The sequence below is a fragment of the Hyaena hyaena genome, unplaced genomic scaffold (assembly GCF_003009895.1).
Source record: "Hyaena hyaena isolate Hyena2069 unplaced genomic scaffold, ASM300989v1 scaffold_273, whole genome shotgun sequence".
Classification (NCBI taxonomy): Eukaryota; Metazoa; Chordata; class Mammalia; order Carnivora; family Hyaenidae; genus Hyaena; species Hyaena hyaena.
In genome coordinates this window covers 1,443,792-1,464,461 of record NW_024080904.1, presented here as the reverse complement: position 1 = coordinate 1,464,461, position 20,670 = coordinate 1,443,792, and the positions used below count along the sequence as shown (strand labels likewise).

The 20,670-nt window shown below is 39.8% G+C and overlaps 1 protein-coding gene across 1 annotated transcript in view; it reads left to right on the top strand.

Moving 5' to 3' along the window:
- Window positions 1–20,670, top strand: part of PAPPA (pappalysin 1) — a 243,651-nt gene that overhangs the window by 98,172 nt on the left and 124,809 nt on the right. Inside the window, exons 8-9 of the mRNA XM_039245860.1 lie at window positions 12,627–12,755; window positions 17,934–18,025. Of these exons, the coding sequence (XP_039101791.1) occupies window positions 12,627–12,755; window positions 17,934–18,025 (221 nt within the window). The remainder of the gene's footprint in view (window positions 1–12,626; window positions 12,756–17,933; window positions 18,026–20,670) is intronic.

Here is a 20,670-nt window from a genome sequence, read left to right as displayed (position 1 = left end):
TCCCTCCCTCCCTCCCTCCCTCCCTCCCTCCCTCCCTCCTTCCTTCCTTCCTTCCTTCCTTCCTTCCTTCCTTCCTTCCTTCCTTCCTTCCTTCCATAGCAGAAGAAAAGTGAGGTCCAGAGAGGAAAACTGATTCATCCAAAGTCACAGCCAGAGTTAATGGAAGAACTGTGGTCACTTTTCCTGACATGTAGGCCAGGTGGCATCCACAGTGACTCTGCCTTTCAAGCTATTTTTTCCCAAGGACATGTGATGCTCTCCATCCTAAATCCTTAATGACCACCCTCTCCTGTGTAAAATAAGACCAAAATGTCTTTCAGCCTAGAACAAAAATAAAGTGTTCTCTTAAGAATTCAGGGTGATACCCAGACAACATTGGAATTAAAGAATATGTTGTTATGTGGGACAAAACCGAGTGTATTTAACCTTAATGTATGAATGTTAAGAAATAAACTCTTTAGAGAAGACTACACACAGCTCCAGAGACATTTAGTGAGGGAAAAATATTTTGTTGTAAGTTTAATTTCTCTTTAAACAAAATAGGACATGGCACCTAGCATGGGGCCAAAACTTGATAGGTACTCAGTCCACCCCTGCATTCATTCTTTCCATGGGGGCTATTTGGTCTCCCTACCAACCACACAACCCTTTACACCTCCCCCTTTAATCACTTATCTATACTTCTATCAAAGTAGTCTTCCACAAAACAAATATGATTTTATCATTTGCCTAGTAAGCCATTGTTCTGCTTTTCCTGACCTGGTTCCTTCTTCCCTTTTTCCAGTCAAGCCAATAAACCTCCTTTGGGAAGTCTTCTCAGGCTCTCTCCTCCTCAGCCTGGGTCATATATCACTCCAGGCTCCCACAGCCCCTACACTTTTTAGGCTGTGTTAAAGCTATCCATTATCTTTGTTTCCCCCCAAAACTTATGAGCATCTTAAAGGCAGGGCCTTAATTTATTGACCTTTGAATCCCAGACCTATGAGAAGCTGGGAGTACTCAATGAATGCTGTCTGCACAAAATAAGTGGATGAGCAAATGAAATGATACAAATAGAGTAAAACCTTGGGTTGCAAGTAACTTGTTCTGCAAGTGTTCTGCAAGACAAGCAAACATTTCTAATAAATTTAACTTGATAAATGAGCGATGTCTTGCAATATGTGACACTGCAGTACGTGACATTGAACATCACATGATCACAACTGAGCCAATGGTTCTTTACATTCACTTTGATATACAAGTGCTTTGGACTGCAAACATATTTTCAGAACAAAATATGCTTGCAAACCAAGGTCTTACTGTATATTTTTCCAGAATTTGAAAAAGTGGTCAAAGCCATAAATGTAATTAGCTAGCATAGCGCTAACTAACTGGATTTACTTCTCCTCTACCCCTTTTTCATGAACAGTAAAGATGAATCAGTCAAGACAGATTTGTGATCTTGCATTCATGGAACATAGTATGTGTGCATGTTTATACATACAGAGATACAGGAAGAGATGCTAACCAGAATGTTCTTGGTAGCTGCCTCAAGGCGATGGAATTGGAGACAATTTGCCTTGGTTTTTAATTCTTTCTTATAGAGCTCTAATTTGTTAAAAGAAGCTTGAGTGTTCTTTATGGTTAGGAAAAAATAAAGCAATTATGATAATATGCTGTCATTTCTCAGTTAAGAAAAAGTCAGCTCTTACCCTAAAGATATGTTAGAACTTAAACTAGTTTCCTCTACAACTCTACAGAAGAAATAAAATATAATTCAGTCTGAGTTGAAGCTTCCTAAAAGGCTTTAGAACTATGAAGAGGAACTTCTCTTATCTTCAGATAATTTTGGCCTCTATATTTGGATTGGATATTAATGTCTTGCTTACTAGTGTGTGCTTATCTCAGGAGTCAATCCAATGTCACGGAAAGTGACATGGAAGTGACATGTCTAGAAGCTCTAGAGTCAAAAAGCATGATTTCAATTCTGCTTTACAATTATTATCTCCCTGACCTTGGGCAAGTCACTGCACTATGCTGGATCTCAACTGAACAATGCAAATAACTTCTGCCTTTCAAGTTTATATTAGGAATAGGATGAAGAAATTTGGCAAAGTAACTAATCTAAAGGTATTTCCAATACAAAGCATCCATCTAGATGTTCTAGATGAAAATATAACTGATATAAGTATTCATCCTTTAATAAGCATGACTGGGATCAGAAAAGCAGAAAAATGTGTGGCCAGGGGCAAGAGATAGAATGAAATTGAGAAGTAGACAGATAAGCGCGGAAGCTGATATTTTGCCACTATAGTTGGGATAAGGGAGAATCATCAGTTTTGGCAACTGAGTAGATTGAGTATTCTTGCTTATCACAGCAGAAGAGATTGGGCCCTGCAGCTTTACAAGGTGAGGAATTGGACCTGAGGCCTTCAGAATAAAGTGGCTACCTCCAAAAGTCCACATGCTTGGTGAAAAGGTGTACTAGATGAAAACTATATATGTACATGGCCTAAACCTCACGAAGATTGAAGTTTGAGTTTATATTGCACGCTGTGGTCCGGAAATGCCTGAGCTGGAAAACTACTGAGGGGGTGGGTGGAAGAGGGAGAGAAAGAAAAGGGAAAAGGTTCTAGGTTAGTGATGTTCCAAGGGTACCTAGAAGTGAACTTGAACTCATTCTAAGAGGGTATAGATTTGACACAAAGGACACATGATTCCCACAGATTAAAACCTACTGAACACAAATTCATGTGTCAAGATTTAAAACATTAAGAAAGTAGACAAGACACCTAGAGAAGGTGCAGCAGTCCACACCAAGGTTTTTGTTGCATTTGATCTTGGTGACAGTATGCATATTGATTAGTGTCACAGGGTAAACGAGAAAAAGAAATTCAATTGGAAAAAAACAGTCTGCAGAATTAGATGGACTGAGAGGGGAGAGAACAGAAATAAGGAAATCCAACAAATCCAAATGAAAGCAAGAAAGGGGGGAAATAAATGTGTAAAAAAAGAAATGATAATTAGAAAGCACAAACAAGATGTGAGAAATAAATCTGATACAACAGTCATTCTACAAATCGGATTAAAGTCAGGTTGGACTTAACTAAAGAGAAGTTCACTGAAAGGTGAAAGCTAAAGGAATGGAAAATATTTACCAGGCAAATACTAAACAAAACTAATTAATATTCATCAGATAAAGGAAACATCGATGCAAAAAAATATTACTAAGATACAGAGGTCATTGTACAAATGATAAAAGGAAATTATATAATGATTTTGAGCTTAAATATACCAAATAACATGACCTGAAAATATATAAATCAAAATGTCTCTTACATAGAAGAGAGATGAATCAGTAATATCATGATATTTTAACACCTTTCTTAATAATTAATACATCAAGCAAGCTAAAATAATGATCTAGAAGAATTTGAAACAACACAAAAAATGTTTCATCTGATGAAAGTAGGTAGAACCTTGCTACTGAATTAAATTATATACATATTTTTTTTCTGGGATATGTAGAATATACTTTTTCAATTTACCATATCATAGGCCAGAAACCAACAAATCAAAAGAATCTGTGTCACATAAAACATTATCTCCATGATACAATACATACGTATATACATACATATATACATACATAAATGAATACATAAGTAGACAATTAAATGAAAAAGGTAAAACTATTTGGTAATTTAAATATATCACCAAGAAGCCAAAGACTTGTGTAAGATATTAGCAGACAGAATTCAGCAGTGTATTAAAACCCCTGCTTCACACAAACACACATTGTAGGCTGGATTTCCCAGAATATGAAGAGACTCTAATGTTAGATGGTCTCTGAATTCTGGTAATTCACAATACTAGCATATGAATGATTAAAAATTTTTTTTAATGTTTTATATATTTCTGAAGAGAGAGAGAGGAGGGAAACAGGGGAGGGTCAGAGAGAGAGGGAGATACAGAATCTGAAACCGGCTCCAGGCTCTGAGCTAGCTGTCAGCAGAGAGCCTGATGTGGGGCTCGAACCCATGAACCTTGAGATCATGACCTGAGCCAAAGTAAGACGCTTAACCAACTGAGCCACCCAGGCCCCCCTGAATGATTTTTTAAAAACAAGATTGTCTTACTAGATGCAGAATTTAAGTTTCTTGTTAAAATCAGGCCCCTTTATGATCAAAACAAGACAAAGCAAATGAAACAGTGTTATCTGGGGATAGAAAGGAACAGTCAGAGTGGCTAAAATGAGCAAATCAGAGAACTCTAGATGCTGGCGAGGATGTGGAGAAACGGGCACCCTCCTACACTGTTGGTGGGAATGTAAACTGGTACAGCCCCTCTGGAAAACAGTGTGGAGGTTCCTCAGGAAACTAACAATAGAACTCCCTTATGACCCAGCAATAGCACTGCTAGGAATTTACCCAAGGGATACAGAAATGCTGAGGCATAGGAGCACATGTACCCCAATGTTCATAGCAGCACTCTCCACAATAGCTAAAACATGGAAAGAGCCTAAGTGTCCATCAACAGATGAATGGATCAAGAAGATGTGGTTTATCTATACCATGGAATTCTACATGGCAATGAGAAAGAATGAAATCTGGCCATGTGTAGCAACATGGATGGACCTTGAGGGTGTTATGCTGAGCGAAATAAGTCAGGCAGAGAAGGACAAATATCATATGTTTGCACGTATAGGAGGATTAGGAGGAACTTGACGGAGGAACAAGCGGGAGAAGAAGGGCGGAAATGGTGGGGGAAAGGGAGAGAGGCAAACCATGAGAGACTCTTGAATGCTGACAAAAACTGAGGACTGATGGATGTGGGGGGGAGGGGGGATGGGCATGGAGGAGGGCACTTTGGGGATGAGCAGTGAGTGTTATGTAGAAACTAATTTGACAATAAACTATTTGAAAAAAAAAAAAAAAAAAAAAAAAAAGAAAGGAACATCCTTAATCTAATAAGGGTTTATACTGAAGTATAGTAGGCATTATAGTTAATGATAAAGTACGAGAGGTATTCCCTCTGATCCCAGGATCAAACCAAGAATGCCCATTAACACCATTGGTCCTACCTAGCATGGGTAGATAAAAAATATAAGCAAAAATTCTGAGCATTGTAAAGGAAGAAACAAACCATTATTATCACCTATAAGAAAATACATGGAAAAATGAATAAGAATCAACAAGTTATTAGAAATAACAAAACAGTCTACGAGGACATCTGAATATAATATCAGTTTGTAAAATTGAGTTATTTTTATCAGTCTCCAAATATGAGAATACAAATACAGATATATGTGAGTAGATAGATAGGTAGATAGATAGATTAAAACTATCATTTACTATAGTACTGACATCTAGAAGTGCTTAAACTTAGGAATATATTTCTAATAAAATATCATCACAATTTTTATGAAGAAAGCTTTAAAACTTTACTGAAGCCATAAAAGGAGACCTATATAAATAAAAAGATAAAGTGTGTGTATAAATGGGAGGACACAATACCATAAAGATGTCTTTCCTCCTCAAATACATCTATAAATTCAATGAAATTGGAATCAAAATCCCAACAGGCATTTAAAAAAAATGAAACTTTAAATTCTCATGGAAGAGCTCAGGGGTCTTTTGAAGGAGAAAACCAAAGTATAGAATGGACTTGTGGCATAAATCAAGACTTTTATAAAACTCTGGATATTAAGACAAAGTGCTATTGATAAGGTGATTTAAAAAAGAGGCCAATGAAACAAGATTACCCAGAAACAAACTTATCTAAGTATGGAATGATACACGACAGATGTGGTATTGTAGTTCAGTAGCAAAAGGATTAACCATTCCATAAAAAATGCTGGACAAATGGCTCCTCTGTATTTGAGGGGAAAACAATTATTACCACACATCACTTTAAAAACTATATTGTTTGTGATTAAAGCCATACATGTACAAATAAAAACCTTAAAACTATTCAAAAGAAATAGAGTTGACTATGTTATGACCTTGGCAGAAAGAAACATTTATTCACCAAGATATAAAGAGCACAAATCATGAAGAAAGTGATTTAAAAATTCTATTCAACAAAGCAGCATAAACAAAAGAAAAGAAAAAGGAGATTTAGAAATAGTATTTGCAGTACCTTTAATTATAAAGTATTAGTACGCAGTGTATATAAATATACTTACATGGCAATAGAGAAAAAAAAGAACACAATTTAAAACAGGCAAAAGTGATGAACAAGTAAGTAGCATAGCTGGAAACCTACATGGTCAACAAACACACAAAATGATACGGGGCCTTGTTAGTAATCAGGGAAAGGCAAAATGAAGCAGTAATTAAATGTCATTTAATATCCATCATATTGGCAAAAAATGTTTGGCAGAATCATGTGCTGACACAGACCTGGAGCATTTGGAAGTCTTGTAGACAACAGACTTAATTGGCATAACCATTTGGGAGAATAATTTGGCAATATCTACAGAGTTGAAAAGGCAATTAATTACCTGCAGACTAGAGATCCCACTTTAGATACATTTCTTTCAGAAAACTCTTGTTCTATGTGCAAAGGAAAATGGACACAGTGTTTCAAGTAACATTATTGGAAATAGCAAAGATGATTAATGATAGCAATAATAATAGAAACCACCTAGATGTCCATCAAGAAGAGAACAGTCAAATAAAGTGTGGTGTATTCATACAATATAATACTTATGTCAGTGAAAATAATGAGTTAGATCTGCACGTATCAATGTGTGTGATTTCAAAACATAATGCTGGGCACAAAAAAAATGCCAGCTGCATATTGATAAATAGGGTGTTAAAAAATTTAAAATATGCAAAACAATGCATAGGTATAAAAATATTCATTATAGAGAAATGATAGAGAAATGGGATATGGGGAGAGCACACAGGTGGGTTGAAAGCAAATACACAAAATAGTACATTTATTTCTTTTTACAACAAAAATAAGACAAGAAGAAAATATTGCAAAGTGTTATAATTTGACAACTCTGGATAGTGAGCCTAAGGGTGTTTTTTAATACTGTTCTCTATACTTTTCTGTCTAACTGATACATTTTCTCGTTAAAACAGTAATAATAATATGTATAAAGTTCCTTAGCACATCGTCTCAGGCTCAGAAGTGACTTTTCCTTTGCTTCCCATTCTTGGCTGGTAGTTGGTGTACATAGTCCTCAGGTGTTACCCTCTGACTCTTGGCCCAGGGCAGAACTGGAGTACTTAGACTCTTCCTGAGCCGAGGCATCCTGAGTAGTCCCCATCCCCACCCCCCACACCGTGTCTTCCAGCTCAGACAATCTGGGTGGTAGATCCTGAACTACACTCATTCTCAGTGCAGAATTCTAACAGCCGAGACAGCTTCTAGCTGGTGGAAAAGTTTATGACAGAAAGATATAAAACTACAGTTCTCATTAAATTAGGAACATGCATTGCAGAGTTGATCATCTTTCTTCCAAGATTTCCATTTCATAGAGAAATGAAACGGCTCATGATAGTGGTAGTGTTTAAGGGAATGTTTGTATTTCTCCTAACTTCTACAACTTTCCAATAGCCTTTGGATGTGGACTCTACTTGGTTCAAAACTAGGTCTTTTATCTTTTCTGCAGTATTTTCTCTGTTCATAACAGCGTCCACTTTCAGAAAGTACTGTCTTGGGGTAGAGTTAGATAGACCTGGCTCAAGTCCCTGCCCCCAAAGCAGTGTCACCGTGGGCAGTAGGTCAACCTTCCTAAATACTACTTTCAACAACTGAAAAGGGAGGTAATAATGATTAGTCAAGAAAATGTTGTTTTGATTAAATGAGATGATTCGTAGAAAATACTAAGCATAATGACAGGTATATGATAAACAGACAGCAAATGGAAATGATACTCGCTATTATTGCAGAGGAAAGAGTCTCACAGAAGCATGATACAGTTTGGAGAGACAGAATATGATCAGTAAATGCTATGATATGGGAACACTGTGGGTGAAGAAAGAGTAATCAAGAGGCTTTAGAGAGTGTTTCCTGGAAGCAGCAAAATGGGATATTTGCATTGTGCTATGAGGCTCTCGGTCGCTCTTTTCTGTTAATGCACTTTTTTTTTAATGTTTTATTTATTTTTAGGAGAGAGAGAGAGAGACAGACAGCGTGAGCAGGGGAGGGTCAGAGAGAGAGGGAATCACAGAATGAAACAGGCTCCAGGCTCTGAGCTGGCAGTCAGCACAGAGCCCGACGCGGGGCTCGAACCCACGAACCGCGAGATCATGACCTAAGCGAAAGTCGGTCGCTTAACCGACTAAGCCACCCAGGCGCCCCTGTTAATGCACTTTTAAGTTTCTCATTTCATCTCCTCATGGGTATGGGACGAGAGTCCTATATCCTGATTAGACGGTAGAAAAACAGACCTGAAGAAGTGAGGTGACTCGCCTTTCAGATGGGTTTTCATGGACCAGTCACATGTGATATGAACTACATACCAACACTTTAAGAAATATGCATTTTTGCCAAAAGCTAAGTCAGATGGTGCTTAGCCACCTTATGGATATTTATGTCCATATTAATATTCTTAACATCATGATTTCATAATCTGGCAATAGCCTGTAACTAAATCTTACTGTAAGATTGGGCCCTAGAGGTACTTGCCCGGCTCATTTGGTAGAACATGCAGCTCTTGACCTCAAGCTTACAGTTGTGAGCCTCATGCTGAATGTAGAAATCAATTAAAAATAGTCTTTAAAAAAAATAAAAATAAAAAGATTTGGCTCCAGATCTGATACACATTACCGTCAATATAACATTTCTGAGGAGGATACTGAAATATCATACCATTTAGAAATGCCACTATTTGTGTTTATGATTTCCAGAAAGGCAAACCTAAGGCTGATATGTCACTTGAAAGGTTCTTGAAAGAACGATGGCTAAATGTTAAAAATGTTTTTTCCTTTAAAGAAGTCATACAAAGGATGCATAAAACAACCCCTCAAAAGTATCCGAGCCATCTCATCCCATTTCAAGACTGCAATTTATTAGCTGGACACATGAAATTAATCTGAGATGCAGTTTGAAGAATTGACCATTAACTACTAATGGGGTTTAGCTTTTTAAAAAGTAAATAAATGACACTCAGAATTCTATGAAATAAATCCGAAGTGATGCAAGTTATCGTGTTTCAGATGAAATGGTAACAGTTTAGTTCCAAGTAAAGAGTAAATAGGGAGTTTTGGCTTGGTGGCGTGACCCCTGGCACTGCTCTAAATAAGATTTTGAACTGGAGAGTGGCTTTGGATATCAGAATATTCTGATGATGTGGCAGTCCTGGAAAATAGAGATACCATAGGTTGGTTCAGGCATCAAGGCTGAGATGTTGGCAGCAGCAGGGATGCAGAAGGAATCGCATGGAAGCTTTGGGGATGGGGGAAAGGGACAGAGGCTTAGAGTATGCACGGATATGGGAGGCCCAGGATAAGAAGGAGTTTAAGTGACAGCGTAAGACTTTCCAGATGGTTTTAGGAGCAGTGAAAGGGAACAACTTGACATCAATGTCCCACTTTTAGACCAACCACAAAATAGGTCGTAACCTCCAGCAAAGCCTTCAAAGGCCACTAGTTTGTCCTTCTGTAAGAATTCTATTCTACCTAGGTTCTTAAGAAAAGAGCCCTCAGTTGGCCTTAATTTTGACTTCAATATGGAAGCAATGTAGTTTTATCACAAGGATTCTTTAGTGGGAAAACAAAATTTTTTAATAGCAGTGGTAATGTGCCCCTTTCCCTGCCTTTTCACCAAAGGAGTGACTTGGGCTTCTCTTTTCTATCTGGAAACTTGGGATAACAGCCCCTCCTTCAAAGAGCTGCTGTCAGGCTTCTGGGTGATAATGATACATGGGCCACGCACACACAGTTCGAAGAAGGAGACTTATCAAGGTCTCCTGACCAATCATATGTGTTTGTGTGATGCTAGTGGGTAAGGAGGAGATATGAGTGGAAGTTATTGGGAGACAGATTTTGCCCTGGGGTAAGACAAACCTTTGGGGTCCAGAATTTTCAGAAGTTGGAATAGCCACGTGGAGGGAGAGCAACACTAAGGGTGTTGTAGCCACATAATGTGACAGAGAGACTTTCCACTGAGCTGTGGTACACACAATATGTGGGTCTACCTAACAGAGGTTACATGTGCCTCTCTGTCACTCCATCCCTTCTACTAAAGAGAACATAGTATAACTCCAGTGAATGAGAACATTGATATTAAGCATTAATAGTAATGGGTTAATATTTGTTAACCATCAGAGGCGGGGCACCTATGTGCTTTATATATATTTTCACATTCAATCTGTAAGAAAATGCTGTGAGGTCAGGTTCATGACTAACTCAAAATAGGCTCAGAGCAGTGGAGCACCTGCCTGTGACTTCTCAGCTAGTAAGTGATGAAGCCAGGATAGAAACACATGTTTGCTTGCCTCAGACTCATGTTTATTGAGAAGGAGGAGGAGGAAGAGGGGAGCAGGGAGGGCAACTTTGAGGGGAGATGGAAAACATTCACAAATATTAGCAGAGCACCTTAAATATTATCAGCCATAAATCATTTGTGATACACACTACAAGGAAAAACATAATGTAGAGAAGTACTTTTCACACCCTCTTGCTTTCCACAGAAGTGTTCCATCTGCTCCAGACAGTGACCATATGCCCCCAGTGGCCTGAGATGTAGCCTGAAGAAAATTTCTTTTTTTTATTTCATAACACAGCCATCTTTGTTTAATATAAAACATGCCTCCATATTTTAGGGGAAAATGAATATACAATAGAATGCATGTCTTTTTTATCTTGTGCCTTCATGTATCCCCTGGGAAAACCACTCCCTCCTCTTCCCCTGAGGAAAATCACTCTTCCCAACACCACCAGAAAAAGTATACTTTTGTTAATCTAAAGGTGGATAAAATACCTTAAAAAAACTTTTAAAAAAAGAAAGCCTATATCAACAAATTAGCATTATAGAAGTTTACAAGACAACAGTTATTCATACATTCATACATACAAAATGTCAAGATTTATATGCATTTTACCACCTAGCTTTCATTGACAGAACACTAATGGAATCCCCAGGGACTTCTGGTCTACCCTCAAGATTGCCTTATGCTCTAGCACTGCCGGAACAAAGTCTTTTTTTGGATACCAAGTCCAGCATTCTCAGGAAGCCTATATTCCTCTCTAGAGTCCTTCAGTGCTTGTGAACTCATACTCATCGTTGTGTTGAGAGTTGGGAGACATTGTCTGTCCATTGCTTCTGCACCTGTTATCTTATTGGCCTTATCCAAACAGCCCCAGCCCTAACAGCAGCTGAAACAACAGATGGGCAGGAGAACTTGAGATTTTTTGACATCATCCTTTTGTTTATGAAATCCCACCCCCCCGAACCCTGGAATCTGATAGGAATTCTCTTCATTATCATTTTGTGAGATTTTTTTCCCCATGACACTTTTTTTTATTCTTAAAAAGTAAATAATTCATGCGGAGGGAGATAAAAAGAGGAATAACATCATCACCCTTTGAAAATGGTCAAAAAGGAAATGGGGGTGGTGATTTGGTCATGTGGAATTGACATAAATGTATCTTTGCCTTGGAGGATAATTGGCAGTAGCCAGGTTTGATGGCAGGAGGAATTCAAACAGGGAGCTGAGAGGGGCTAATGAAGGGGAGGGAGGAAATCTGATAATAAGGTTGAGTGTGAGGAAGTCGGTAGAGGCATTGCACTGGGAGGTCTTGAGAGCAGAGGGGAGATGTGGGCTAGGCAAACTGAGAATCTGCAGGCACCAGTGCCTGGAATTGCAATTTCAGGACAGAATCCCCCATTACAAGGGATGAGATTATTAAAACAGGCCTAATCTAGGGATTAGGGAGGGAGAATGCAGGATATTATGAAGTAGCATCTGACTGTAAGCAAGTTGATAAGCCTCTCTATGCCTCAGATTGATCATCTGTAAAATAAACATGAAATCCTAGTACACATGTAGGGTTGCTTTGATTCTCAAATGAGAAAATACACAGAACATGTGTAGCCCCGAGCATGACAGTTAATGGATGTTTCTATTGTTGCTATTTTAGTCAAGAGTGAGACACATGGAGAGGAGCAGGAGGTGGGGAGAATGACAGTCACTGGATGTGCAGTGTAAGGAAGGGGCTTGTTCACATGTAATGGGGTTTTGTTCAGTTCCTAAAATGAGAGGAAAAGAACAGAAAGTGCCCACAGAATCTGGCGTGATACTTTCTCAACTCTATCTGCTTCTCCCATTTAGTTTTCCTGGATGACATTCTCCCAAACACCCTCATTTTGAGCCATACACCATCCGATTCTTATCCACCAGCGTTATTATGAAGGTTAAATTAAAGATTAAAAAAGTACCTAGTAATATTCATGGTCATCTGTCCATTGATGCTAGCTATTACTGCCATACATTCTGGTGGTCTGTCCTGCGTAGGCGAGTGTCGTAACCACTGCAGATGATAAAAATTATTGGATAACTTAATGTGCATGTGAGTTCAAAAGTAAACAAGACTATTAGACTCTACTCAAGGGTGTCACTTTTGTCGGCCCCTAGGATTGTGTCTGTTTAGCTGTAATCTTAGTTGATAGTCTCCATTGTTTTCCAGGGATCTCAGTCTTGGCGGTGTGTACCAGTACTGGGTCATCACCATTTCGGGAAGTGAAGAGAGTGAGCCATCACCTGCTGCCATATACACCCATGGAAGTGGATACTGTGGTGATGGCATCATCCAGAAGTAAGTAGATTTCATTAATGAAAGGGGAGGGAGTGATTTAGTCAGACCAAGACATGGTCAGGGTGCTACATGGAAGAGCTTATGGGATATTCTTCAGTGTGTGAGCTGTGAGTTACCAGCAATGCACAGCCGTCTACTCTTTTGTCTGCAGTTAGCTTGCTGGCCTCAAAAGAAAAGCAGTGATTCTTTTTGGAACACATCTATTTCTCAAGTATGTAATATAGTATATGATTCTGTCAGAGCTACTGTCATGCACTTACTACAGTATGCTCTTATTCATAATTGGTTTATGTGTACTATAAGGACTCTGTCTTTTCCATGCCAGCCCACATTCAGCTAACAGGACACCATACATCCAGGTCAAAACACTTTTATATTCTTTGCTGACTACCATTTAAATTTGTCAAAGCCCGTGTATTTATTTATCTCTGTTGTAGCGTGTTACAGTAACAGTTTCCAAAATGGATTAAAGGCTCATCAAAATAACAAAATATCCTAATTGGCTATAATGCTGAAACAATACATAGTAAACTTACTCCAGAGTGAATATTGAACATGAACATAAATAAGTTTGGGGGGGGGGTAAGGATTCAGAAAGTGTTAAAGACTCCACACAAGCAGCCAAAAAGGAAAAGTGTGAGTAGAAAATATAAAGCTGCGTGTCTACACTATGGATTTTATTGGGTCATCAGTCCATGCATCCCCTTGTCCACAGGGTGAGGTATTGCACAACTGTGAAATAGGGGCAAGAAGCCATCAAGAGTCTTGCATTGTTTAAAACATTTTTCCAAAAAAATAAAAAGTAAACCTTAGAGTGTTTTCTTCCAAACTTAGCACAAAAAATGTTTTCTGGCACAAAATCGAATAGTTTTGTCCCTAGAGGTGAAAAAGTGACCAGAAATCATTCACAGTTAAGTTTCTTATTGCTAAAATTGTGTTCCTTATTGCTAACATGGTTGCAGGTTTATACTATTGCTAAGAGACTTTTAAAACTATCAGCAGATTTAATAATAAACGTCACACGTGGAGAGGGCAAACAAGCTATTGGTGAAATCCCATCATTACAAGGTGCTGTTGGGTGTCACATAATATCTGTGCAATGTGGAATTGCAGTTTCTGTAGGGGGAGGGGCACTGTAAAGAGAGTTTGTTTCACAGTTGGATGAAACTGCTGATGTGCCGACCATGAATCTTAGGTGTGGTACACATATGGAAGAGAAGTGCTCAGTGACTCTTTCTTTCAGTTCATCATTGGCTCTAGTGCTGGAGGGAAGAGCAACTTAATTTGGTACTGATTATCTTGTAGCATGTAACGTAAATTGGAAACCTTTGGGATGAAAGGACCAGCCAGGCTAGAAAGAATAACACAGTTGTGCAAGTAAAGCATTTGCACATGAATACCCATCCACATAGACATCAGTTATTGGCCAGCAGTTTGCTTTCTAGTCATGACTTCCCATTGAAGCAAATATTGAATGTTGAATATATGATCAGATAACGGCCAGCATATTATGTCTTTTCAATGTGCTGTGCAGAAAGAATGTCCAAGTTTCAACTACCCCTACAGACCAAAGTATATATAGGCTGTTACAAGAAAGGTACTAATTCAAGGTTGTTTTAAAAAAAATATTTTATGTTTATTTTTTTATTTTTATGTGAGAGAGAGACAGAGCATGAACAGGGGAGGGGCAAAGAGAGAGTGGGACACAGAATACGAAGCAGGCTCCAGGCTCTGAGCTGTCAGCACAGAGCCTGACGTGGGACTTGAACTCATGAACCTCGAGATGATGACCTGAGCCGAAGTCGGCGCTTAACTGACTGAGCCACCCAGATGCCCCTTGAGTTTTTGAAATAAAAAAAAAAAAATGATGCTTTCTTTTAACATAGACACTGCTAAGGCCAGCAATGACTATTTGCACAATTTCAAGTGTCTTGCTGAAATGACGTATCTCAGAGATATATATCCATGTCTTAAATGTCCTGCAGCTATAATTGCAAAGCATGAATTATCAAGGTTTTAATATTAAGGAGATAATATAAGGATTTGTAAGTGTTGAATTATGGTACAAACCACCTGATTGCCAGGAATTTGACTTGTCTAGCATAGAAGATAAAGCTCCTCATTGGTCAGAGAATGAAACTCCTGATGTACTATCCTGTGCACTTAAAATCCTATCCAAATGCAACAACTAAACACAAAGATATAGTTTCCATTGCTTAATGTAACACAACTGGGGAAAGGGAAGCCATTCACTGTTCTCTCCCACATTAAGACATCAACTTCTGGCTCTTGACACAGCTGTTGTCTGATGGAGTACTGAGCGACTGAGCAAGGCAGCCTCCAGGGAAAGTGCCCCATCATTTGTGGGTCTAAGATTGAGCTGCACATCAAGAATGTCCAGGAAACACTTGCGGTCATTGCTGACAACCCATAATTGTGACTTGGGATTTTCTAATTTAGCACAAAGAATAAAAAAAGAAACTTACCAAATGTAGAACCTGACCTACAACCCAATCTGTCCATCTTGGAGCCAGATATAGATGTATTGGTAAAACACTGCAAATGATATCATTCTTCTTGCTGATCTAAAACTATTATTATTATTACTACTATCATCATATTATTAATATTAATAAAAGTAGTATTTTTAATAAAGATTTTTTAGTATTTTTTACCTAGAATTAGTATGCTACACAGACATCAAATACTTACTAAGTTACCTACAGGTACCCAACAGCTGTTGACATGCTTTGGAGAATACCAAATGCAATTGATGGATGGTTCCCTAGGCAAAAACAAACAAATAAAAACTTTGAGAAAAAGGAGGAATGTCATCTTAGCTAATTGGATTTTTCATGGGATGATACATGTGAATTCACTATATATATTCAAGGGAATTTGCAAAGTTTTCAGATAGACTAAACACTTCATGAGGCCCCTAATGGTTGAAAGCATTGGATGAATAATTCATAAATATTTATTGAGCCTCCACTATGCACAATCACTGTGCTACACTATTATCTCCATATGAAACTATATGAACAGCAACTGTATGAAATAAGTTCTATTACATACTTTACAAAAGAGACAACTCATGTACAAAGATTCAAGTGGATTTCTCAACCTTACACACCCAGGAAAGGGAAGAACCAAGATGTGAACCCAGGGCCCATGTTCTCATTGGGATTCACCATTGCCTCATCTTGTAACCAATAGCCCTACAGAACTCACAAGTGAAGGAGTAGCTATGTGCTCTCTGCTTTACCCCAGGCGCCATGCCTGGCATTGCAGGACTGCGATGACAAAGACTGTCACTTCCTATGACATCTGAAAGTCCAGTATAGGGGGCTGTCAGGTAAATAGGCAGAAGTGGTCAGTTTGACAAGTGCTATCATAGATGGAGTCTGGTATCTTTGGACACAGAGAAGAGAGCCATCCACTCCAGCTTGGGAGGTCAAAGGAGGTTTCTCAGAAACTCTCTATCTAATGATAGATCTGTCATGCCTAGAAGATATTTGTGGTGACACTAATGTTTTGCTTAAACCAAGAGAACATACTGTTTGGGCGGTGAGGGAAGGCGAGTTAGATGTGTTCTTTGTGGCTTTGGGAAACCAGCCCAGGTTCAAAAAAAAAAAAATCTTTCCCTAGATAACCCATGAAATAGCTAAGAAACACAGGCCATCACCAATTTCCAGCATTCAAGATTCATTGGCAGCGATCGGAATATAGGCCCTGTTTGGAATATGGACTTCCCTTCTCTTTGGCTCATGGGTTTGCAGACAGGAGAGAACTTGAGTGCCTCCTCAGCAATTAGTGCAATGGCCCAGCCATCCTAAGGATTGATTACAAAGCACCATTCTGCTATTCTGACACCTCCTAAAAGCAACAAACATTTCCCAGTGTTAATTGCCAGGGTGAAAGGAAAAGTCTGAGGCCTCTCCCATGCTGTGACAGGTCCCAGCTGGTCTCTGGGGAGGGAGAGACAGCTGCCACACACTCTGCAGAGACCTCCCAGGACTAAGTGGGAATGGGATCCGTGATACCCCGAGCGTCTACTACATGTCATGCACCATGCCAACCACATTGAGTTACATTCCGCTCTGCACCAGCTCTAAGGAGCAAGTCTAATGATCTCCGTTTGAACCTGTGGGAAAACAGAGACTCAGCATCTGGAAGAGTGCTGTCCAGGGGGTTTTCCTGCAGTGATGGAAATATATTCTGTTCTGTTCAGTCCAGGAGCCACATATTACATATAGCTCTTGAGGAGTTGAAATGTGGCTACGGTGACTGAGGAATGGGATTTTAACTTTTTTGTAGTCTTAATTGATTTAAATGGTCAAATAGAGATTAGGTGACTTGTCTGTGCTCACATGACTGGTTTGGAACAAGGGGCTCTAGACCCAAGTTTTCTGTTTCTCACTGGATGAGAATTTTCCAGGTAGTGGCAATCATTCAGTCTTTCAGCTCTTACTCTTCCTTCCAATTCAGAAAGCATTGCTCATTTTCTGTTCTTCCCAACCTCTGCAGAATCATCCTTAGATGATAGAAAATATTCCAAAAAAACTCCCACAAAATACCCAAAAAACAAGAGGAAGCACTTCTATTTTCAAGGGCCTTGCATTTCCTGACACAATGAAACAACATACCCAATGGAGAGAGCAATACTTTCTGGTGAAAGGAAGACCAGACCCAAGCATGTGACTGGAAAAAAATCCTTATTTTTAAGTTCATTGTGTGTGGGGGTGGGGGTGGGGGGGAGTAAGTTAAGTCATAGTGAAGAACAGTGCTGATATTTCAGAAGCTTAGAAATTTCCTTCAAATCCATCATTTCAAAATGGCAGTGAGATCTCCCAGACACAGAGGAGCAAGTTCTGTTCATTTATTTATTCATTCATCCATTTCTTTCTTCAATCTGACTTATAAAACAAAATCTCAGAGAATGAGTTTGAGGCAGGAGCTCTGCTTTGTCATGGGAAGTCCAAAGTTAGGCCAATGTAGTAGGATCTTACAAATTTATATCTTTACACATCTCATTTTGAAGATGGAGAAATAGAGACTCAAACAGAGCAAGGGATTTGGCCCTCTTGGGAAGTTCATGGCCTGGGGAGGGGCTCTCCTATGTCCAACTGTGATTCTGAAGCTGCTCTGACAAATTTCTCTTCTGTACCTGGTCTACAGAAGCCAAGGTGAAGAATGTGATGACATGAATAAGCTCAATGGGGATGGCTGCTCCCTTTTCTGCCGAAAGGAGGACTCCTTCAATTGCATTGGTAAGTCTTTGTCATTTCTGTGGGCTTAGCTGGAGAAGGGGACGATGAATTCAGTAACACCAATAGTTATAACTAATGGTGCTTTACTCCTTCGCATTACAAATATTTGCTGAATGCCTTCAGTGGGCCAGACCTTGTTTTAGGCACCGGGGATACAGCAATGGGAAGCAAACAAAAATGGGCATTTGCACCATGGAGCTCATGTTCCCACTGGATGACAGCAATGGGTTCTGGTAATTCTTTTTCAATCTCACTTCACCTTACATTCATCATAACCCTTCTTCACACCAGCTATCCAGGATGGTTATTAGTATAGATTTTTAAGGCTTTTGTTCTTAAGTTAGAGATGAGAAAAATCAAAAGCCAGAGACATTATTAAAACTTGTCCAGAGTCACACGAGTTAGAAGTGATTGAAGACAGAACCAGGGCTTCGACCTGATTCTGTCTGATTCTGAAGCACATGCTCAGCTCGTTTTGCTGCACAGCCTCCAGCCAAGATCCAGGAACCACTACTGTCCCTTCTGCACACTCAGAACCTTGGGCGGCCTTTTCGACTCGAGGGTGGAGGAATAGCAGACCAGCCTGTGTTTAGAAAGCAAATGTCCTTTTCCCACCTTTACTGAGTCAGATGGGAAATTTGTTTTCCTCTGGCTTCTCTAGGAGTCTGGCTGATCTTGTTGTTACAGCCCCACTTGGGAGGCCATGGCCAGCCCGGGGCTGGTAAACAGTCAGGGGCTGGGGGGCAGGGATGGAATTTTGAGCTGGCTCAGATGAGATCATACTTCCTTTAAGATGCAAATCGATACCTGAAGATCAAAGGTCCCCCAGCTAATCCCCTGGGCTGGAGGTGAAAACTAATCACAATTCATTTGCAAGTACAAAAGACAGAGGTGCTCTATCTGAAGAGGGAAGGGGCAGCTACTGAGGGGATGAAAACATTGGTGGGAAGATTTCTCACTGAAAGGCAATTTTCTAGGAAGACTAAAGGGAAGGAAATGTCATCGGGTCCTCACATTTGCAGTGCATTACAGGGACACATTTAGACCTTCTCCTCCCCAGAGACTGTGAGCACTGTGAGCTCTTCACCATGTTTCATTCACCCTTATTCCATTCTCAGCACACATTACTTGAGCACCTACTGTCTCCTTGGCGCTAGATAGGGGCTCAGCAACACAGTAAGAGGTGTCCCACAGCTCACTGTGGATGGAAGCAAGGAAGACATGGAGGAAGGAAAATTTCCAGGCAGGACCTCAGGTTTTTAAATGACAGAAGGTTGTTTTTCTGTCCTCTGTGGATCTGAGTACGGTCCATGGCAAACACTCGACCGGTGGAAGGAACCCAGGCTGAAAATTAGAAAAACCCAAGTCCTCACTGTGCTGAGAATTTGCTGCATAACACTGGCCAGGTTGCTTCTCTAGTTTGGGCCTCAGTTTACCTGGTGTAAACTCGAAAGGATTGGGTTAGGTGGTTTCTACGGGCCTTACCTGCCCTTGACTTGGGTGATTTCCAAAGTGTATGACTATTTTCCATCCCTATGAGCTCCTTGCCTTTGTCACCATCCTTGTGACACCCAGCATCACTCTCCAATCATGCTGGGAAATATCTACCTATGTTACTCGCAGGAAGGTGGCAGGTAACTCAAATGTTTCTGGAAGGAAGGTAGGATGTGATGTGAAGGTAGATATGGCACCCTAAAAGAGACGCTTGGGTGGCCCTGACACCCACGTTGTAGGTTGCTTTAGCATTGTGCAGAAATAAACAAGAAATAAACATAAATAAACAAGAAAGCCTCCTATAGATGGACATGCATCGTCCATGGAAGGGGTCTGCAAGCTACAGTCTATGGGGCCAGAACTGGCCTCCTGCCTATATTTGTAAGTAAAGTCTTACTGGAATACGACATGCTCGTTACTTTACGTCTTGGCTGTGGCTGCTTTCTGGCTACAAATTATTGACGGTTGCAGCAGAGACCCTGTGGCCCAAAGAGCCTAAAATATTTACTCATTTGGCCTTTTATAGACCTTTGCTAACCCCTGGCTCATGGATTTGAAGTCTTTGATACTCTTGACTGTTGGAGCCTGGTGCAGAGAGGAGGTGAAAATCAGGACATGGTTTGCCATTTCTAAGAAAAAGAACTGAATTTTAAGCAGACGGTGGTGGGGCCTGGGAGATTCTTAGAAATAGCACTGGACAGTGAGCTAACCCCCTTGGGCCTAACTTCCCGCCTATACTTCAGCCAGAGTGACTGTTTTGGACTAGATCAGTGATTTTCACACTATGTTAACTGGGAGGCTTAAAAGGAAAGAGGTGAGGGTGAGGGACATACCAAGAAGGTGAAACTTCATAGATCCATTTTAATATGCTGTTGTTCTCTACTAGGTTCTAAGTATTGTGCTGGTGATCTTTAATGAGCATCTATTATATACCAAGCACGTTTCAAAGTCTTATTTTCATAACAATCCTTTATGGTCTTGCTTTTACAAAAGAGGAGGCTGAAGCATGCAGAGGTGAACTAAGCATATGCAGTTCAACGGTAGATTCAGGACTCAAACACAGAGTCTGACCCAGACTATGGTGAGCTACCTACAGAAAAAGAAAGGTAGCTCTTGATCTTGTAGGGCTTTCAGGGTAAATGAGGAACACT